Source organism: Corvus brachyrhynchos, unplaced genomic scaffold (assembly GCF_000691975.1).
Source record: "Corvus brachyrhynchos isolate BGI_N302 unplaced genomic scaffold, ASM69197v1 scaffold5, whole genome shotgun sequence".
NCBI classification, from domain to species: domain Eukaryota; kingdom Metazoa; phylum Chordata; class Aves; order Passeriformes; family Corvidae; genus Corvus; species Corvus brachyrhynchos.
In genome coordinates, this window is record NW_008238321.1 from 6,393,467 (window position 1) to 6,399,504 (window position 6,038).

The window sequence follows — 6,038 nt, forward strand, 5'->3', positions numbered from 1 at the left end:
CGGCACGGCACGGCACGGCACGGCATGGCATGGCATCCTGCTGCGGGGAACAGCGGGCAGGCAGCGCCCGTCCCCGCCGCCCGGGGCGCGTCACCGGGAGCCTCTCGGGATGTGGGAGGTGATGGAATCAGGTTACAGGGGGTGCAGAACTATGTGGGGTTGGAGCTTCGGGGAAGGGGTTCAACAGGTGAACTGCTAGGGCTGGATTGGTGTCCACTATCAGAGGGACATGATGGGGAGGGTCTCATCCTGACTGGGAATGGGAGCTCTGTCCCCCCTGAGCCAAAAGCAGTGAGTGCGAATGCTGCTGCAGACTGTACTGGGGGGATATGCAGGACCCAGACATCCTGCTCAGAGCCAGAGCACTTCCCCTCGCAGCCCTTTGCCCAGCCCAGCCTCTCTGGCAGTGAGGATTCCCACCCTGCCAGTGAGATCTGGACTTGGGCCAGAGCATGGCTGAGCATCCCTGCCCAGCAAGAGCAGCATGAATGGACTTTGGCAGCTTGGCACAAGGAAACCGTGTGGGATTGCTTAATAACCTGGTCACGGTCCTTCACCCGTCCTTGCGGGGTTAACGAGTAAAAAAGATGCATTGTTTTCTGCCAAGACAGCAGCTGGGCTGTTACTCCTTCCCCAAGAGCAGCAGTGGCATTGACTGGGCCAGAGGGCTCCTGCCAGGCCTGGGCATCACACATGCCATGGAGCCAAGCAAAGGCAGAGCTGCTGCCTGTCGGGGCCTCTCAGCTGCACAAGATGCTTCAGTCAGGGTTTGGGGCAGGACTCTGACCTGCTGGGGTTTTGCCCAAGGGAAAGAAGCCAAGAGGTTTAAGCGTGCTGGGCATCACAATGTGTGTTAAAATTGAGATCTGTGGGTAGGAGCACTTCACTGCCCTTGAAATTAAACATCAGGCACTGCTAAGATGGGCAGGGGGAGCTCAGGGAGGGGTGGCGATGGGAGAGTATCAGAAATTATCAAAGCATTGTAATTAAAAAACTGATCTTAAATCAGCAGGGGATGCCTGAGGGTTGTGTGTGTTTTCCTCACCCAACAGCCCACAGCTGTTCTCAGGGAATATGTGGGATGGCAGCAGGCAGCACACAGGGAGATGAGGAGGCACCAGCCCTGCTGCCATCCCACAGACTCCCCTCTCCCCAGGCAGGTGACTTGGACACAGCAGCAGCACCATGGCAAGCTCAACACAGGGCCTCCCCAGCGCCGAGCTCTGGGCCTCCCATAACAAGATGGTGATGGAGCCGCTCGAAACCAATGACCCGGAGGTGAGAGCCCCTTCCTGGCTCCTGCTCAGCTGCTTTGTCCATCTCCCAGCCAGCTGTGGGGATGCTGACCTCCTCAAGCCAGGGTCCAAGGCTGCTGGAACCCATCCATCCTCTGTGCCCTCTCTGTGATGGGTTGGGATCAGCTGTACCAAGAAGGGATCGCATCTCCCTTCTCCAGCACCTTTCCAGGCTCCTATCCAAGCCCTGTACCCTCTCCTATACATACCCTATGGTGAAGAATCCACGTCTCCATGCAGAGCCAGCACGGGTGAAGCCATTTCTCTCCTCTCCCAAAGGTGCACAGCATCATCAAGAAGGAGAAGCAGCGGCAGAGGCTGGGGCTGGAGTTAATCGCGTCGGAGAACTTCGCAAGCCGAGCAGTCCTGGAGGCCCTGGGATCCTGCATGAACAACAAATACTCCGAGGGTTACCCAGGACAGAGGTATGGGGCTGGGACAAGTCCCACCAAGCCAAACCCTCACAGGGTGGGAGAGGAACCCCCCATCCTGCCAGGCCTCACCTCTGGGAAGGAAGTGATGTCCTTATGCTGGCAATCAAGGTTTTCCAGGACAGGATCCGACCTTCTCAGCCTCTGTCCTTGGCCACACATGGGACACTCTCAGCAGGGTCACATCTGCTGTGGCTGCACAAACAGGGCATCAGCCCAGTTCCTCCCCAGCTTGGGTCTGTTCTGAGTAATGAATTTGGTTTTACCCTGTCCTTTACTGCAGGTACTATGGCGGGACAGAGTTTGTGGATGAGCTGGAAAGGCTGTGCCAGAAGCGAGCCCTGCAGGCCTACCAGCTCGACCCCCAGAAGTGGGGAGTCAATGTCCAGCCCTACTCAGGTATTGGAGTGCTCAGGAGAGCCAGGCCAGTTGCCCAGGCCTCTGTGTGCCCCAGCATTCATAACCAGCCCAGTGTGCTCTCTCTGCAGGGTCACCCGCAAACTTTGCGGTGTACACAGCCCTGGTGGAGCCCCACGGCAGGATCATGGGGCTGGACCTGCCCGATGGTGGCCACCTCACCCATGGGTTCATGACGGACAAGAAGAAGATCTCTGCCACCTCTGTCTTCTTCGAGTCCATGCCCTACAAGGTACAGATAGCTGCTCCAGCCAGAGCCAGGACATGGTTATCATAAGTGTTGGTGCCTCTTAAAGTTAGAAGTACCAGCGTCAGGCTGCCAACAGCCCCTCCTGCAGGATAGCACTGCAGCTGACCTTCACCACAGTGAGGTGGCTGAACCGTCCTCTTCCTCTCCCAGGTCAACCCCAAGACCGGTTACATTGACTATGACCAGCTGGAGGAGAACGCCCGGCTCTTCCACCCCAAGCTGATCATAGCAGGTAAGGATCACACCTGCACCGACCTCCCTGGTGGCACAGCCTGGGTGGGGGTGGCTCCCTGAAGCCAGCAGCACTGCTTTAAGTCCATGGATGCTGCAGAGCCAGGAAGAAACTTCCAACACAACCACCCTGGAAGGAGCTTGTGTTCTGTCCCCAGCTGGGCTGTCTGCACTGCAGGCCTCATCCTGGGGCTGTCCCAGGGTCCAGGCACATCTGCTCCTGTCCCCTCTCACCGCCTCTCTCTGCAGGTGTCAGCTGCTACTCGCGGAACCTGGACTACGCCCGCATGCGGAAGATCGCTGACAACAACGGGGCTTATCTGATGGCCGACATGGCCCACATCAGTGGGCTGGTGGCCGCTGGCGTGGTGCCCTCGCCCTTCGACCACTGCGACATCGTCTCCACCACCACCCACAAGACCCTGCGGGGCTGCAGGGCCGGCATGATCTTCTACCGAAAAGGTGCCCGACCTGGCTCTGGTGCTGGGGAAATGCTGCAAGTTAATGCTCCTTCCTGCTCTAACTGGGAAGGAGGGAGGGCAAAAAGATCCTGGGAGTGTCTGGGGAGCCTCCCTGGGCTAACCCTGGCTCACATTTGAAGAGGAGCAACCACCAACCAGCCCCGCTCTGCGCAGCCAAGGGATGAAAGCAGCTCGTGGGAGAAGGTGGTTGTGCTGCCTCGTGACCATGTCCTCCCTCTCCTGCAGGCACCCGCAGCGTGGACCCCAAGACAGGCAAGGAGACCCTCTACAACCTGGAGAGCCTCATTAACCAGGCGGTGTTCCCGGGGCTGCAGGGAGGCCCACACAACCACGCCATTGCAGGTACACAACTGGGCTGGCTGCCAGCTCCAGCATGGCAGAGGGAGCTGGTAAAGGTTTCCTGGCAGCAGCACAGGAGGCTCCAGCTGCCCTGCAGGGCTCACAGCCTTGGGACGCTGTGGCAAAAGGCAGCTGGTTGATCCAGCAGTGGTCAAGGGGTGACCAAGCCTGTCCTATCCTGTGTTTTGGCTCATGGTGATGCTGCCAGGCTGGTTGGGGGAAAGGAAGGATCAGTCCGTTCGTTAGTTTGGCTCCAGGATGGCTTCTGCTGGCAGTGCCATGCATCTCCAGCTCTGCTGGTGGGAGCCCCCCAAAACTGACCCTGGCCTGCCTCCGTCCGCAGGGATCGCTGTGGCGCTGCGTCAGGCCATGACGCCCGAGTTCAAGGCTTACCAGCAGCAGGTGGTGGCCAACTGCAAGGCGCTCTCGACTGCACTGATGGAGATGGGCTACGACATCGTCACAGGTGAGGACACGTCTTAGCAGTGGGATGGGGCTGACTCTGGGGTCTGACCAGGGCAGTGCTTCATGGACCACCACGGGCAGGGCTGTGTTGGTGCAATTCCTCAGCCCTGGTTAAATCTCAAGTCTTTTTTTTGCTGAAGTTTCCTGTAGGAGCAGCATTCCCCAGTCCCACATCCCCACCAAATCCCTCTCTTTGCAGGGGGCTCTGACAACCACCTGATCCTCGTGGATCTGCGCAGCAGAGGCACAGACGGCGGCCGGGCCGAGCGGGTGCTGCAGCTCTGCTCCATCGCCTGCAACAAGAACACGTGCCCCGGTGAGGGATCCCACAAGCCCTGCCAGCTCCTGGTCTGCTCCGGAAGCCAGGCTGAAATCCCACAGGTGGTGGTTTTGGTGCCAGGCTTGGTCACGTGTGCCTTGTGTTGGTGCAGGTGATGTCAGCGCCCTGCGCCCCAGTGGCCTCCGGTTCGGGACGCCAGCTCTCACCTCCCGCGGCTTCCGGCAGGACGATTTCTGCAAGGTGGCCCAGTACATCCACAGAGGTGAGTCGGGGGCTTGTGGGGCAAGGCCTCAGCACCAGCCTGGGCCAGGGCAGCTCCCCCGGGTGAGGAGGCACCAGCTGAGTCATGCTGGAGCCATGCCCACAGCTGGCAAGGGAGCACACCCAGAAATGAGGAATAACCAACCCTGCCTGCACATCTGGATGTGGGTGCAGACATCTGGCCACAGCTGGGACCAGCCAAACTCTCCCCACTGCAAAGGCAGCAGGCTGAAAGCCTGTCCCTCTCGCAGTTTTCTCCCCGTTGTCCTCAGGAGTTCCAACTTTGTTTCCCAGGGCAGCAAGTCCCTCAGATGGGAGGGAGGGAGGGAGCAGGGCTGTGTCCCAGGGAGCAGCAGGGCTGGGAGAGCTGTGGGATGCAGTAGTTGCGAGGGCTGACCAAGACATCTCCCATCCTGGCAGGGATCGAGCTGGCTCTGCGCGTGCAGAAGGACATGAGCCCCAAGGCCACACTGAAGGAATTCAAGGACAAACTGGAGGAGCCAAAATACTGTGGGGAGCTGAAGGCACTGAAGGAAGAGGTAGAAGCCTTCGCAGCCACGTTCCCACTCCCGGGGCTGCCTGTCCTGTAAGGGGACACAGCCATGCCTGCTTCCGGAGCCACGGGAGTACCCAGGATCGTGGCACACTCACATCCCCAGCCTGAGACCAACACCCAGTGCCTTCTCCCAGCACTTCCCTGCTGGAACTGCAGCAGCAGCTCCTCCTTTGGCTCTTACTCCCCTTTCCCCTCCCATGTGGTGCACGGGGGCCCCCTGAGTACAACCCCCATGAGGACACCCGCCCTTCACCAGTGTGTCACCACTGGGACCGAGCACCAGGTCACCCTCACCTCATGGCCAGGTGCCATCCAGTTCCTGCTGGCTGTAGAGCAGCAGATGAGATTTAGGCTGGTCTGTCCACATTCCATTGTCCCATGGCAGTGTGAGGGACAGGGGCTCCAGCTGCACAAGAGACCTCACAGTGACTAGAAGTTCCCCTGGTTTCAGCCTCAAAGATTCCCCTTCATCCTATGTGCCTTGCCACCTCCACAGGCCAAGCCTTGTCCCAAACATCCCTCCTGGGATCACCATCCCATCCTAACCAGATCCTCCAGTATTTTCTCAGACCCCTTGGCACAAAGCTTAGGTTGAACCATTTTTTAATAAGCACGGTAAAATTAAGAATTTAACCACAATGTATGACAAGAATTATAAGCTTTAAAAAATACGACCAATTTTTTTTTTTTTTGTATTTCAAAAATATCTGAACCCAAATAAATATTTTTTTTTTAAAAGTACATTTCTCAGACTAGTCATTTGGTGTTAACATCTGTTAAACTCTTGTGCAGTAACATTTACAGCACGACACTAAGACATGCTTCTTGGATTTCTCCCGGTCACACTCACCCTAACTACTGACGCAAGCATTCGGCACGCACAGGCACACACACAGAACTCAACATGCAGGAATAGGATACAGTGCTTTTAAAGTAAGGTGAGAATTCATCAGAGCCTCCTGGCAGCCCTCAGAGGCAGCTCCGAGCCCAGCCCCATCCCCGTGCCCGCGGGCGTGCCACCGGCAGGACCG

At 57.9% G+C, this 6,038-nt stretch overlaps 2 protein-coding genes across 2 annotated transcripts in view; one reads left to right on the forward strand and one right to left on the reverse strand.

The window, feature by feature from the left end:
- The window catches only part of LOC103615553 (chemokine-like receptor 1), a 10,403-nt gene extending 8,814 nt beyond the window's left edge, over positions 1-1,589 (reverse strand). The window contains exon 1 of the mRNA XM_017734055.1: positions 1,505-1,589. The gene's annotated coding sequence lies outside the window, so the exon portion shown is untranslated. The remainder of the gene's footprint in view (positions 1-1,504) is intronic.
- On the forward strand, positions 1,161-5,709 carry SHMT1 (serine hydroxymethyltransferase 1). Its single transcript, XM_008633425.2, has 11 exons — positions 1,161-1,278; positions 1,575-1,720; positions 2,010-2,125; positions 2,215-2,375; positions 2,544-2,625; positions 2,874-3,086; positions 3,332-3,448; positions 3,789-3,911; positions 4,110-4,226; positions 4,342-4,452; positions 4,872-5,709. The coding sequence occupies exons 1-11, from the start codon at positions 1,186-1,188 to the stop codon at positions 5,039-5,041; spliced, it is 1,449 nt and encodes a 482-aa protein (XP_008631647.1). The 5' UTR covers positions 1,161-1,185; the 3' UTR covers positions 5,042-5,709.
- The last annotated feature ends 329 nt before the right edge of the window (positions 5,710-6,038 follow it).

What these genes read in the sequence shown, in the direction of transcription:
- SHMT1 (XM_008633425.2), top strand. Translation starts at nt 1,186, where the DNA reads ATGGCAAGCTCAACACAGGGCCTCCCCAGCGCCGAGCTCTGGGCCTCC. An exon ending in GAGGGTTACCCAGGACAGAG is followed by an intron (nt 1,721 to 2,009) that starts GTATGGGGCTGG and finishes CCTTTACTGCAG; the next exon opens with GTACTATGGCGGGACAGAGT. An exon ending in CCCCAAGCTGATCATAGCAG is followed by an intron (nt 2,626 to 2,873) that starts GTAAGGATCACA and finishes CTCTCTCTGCAG; the next exon opens with GTGTCAGCTGCTACTCGCGG.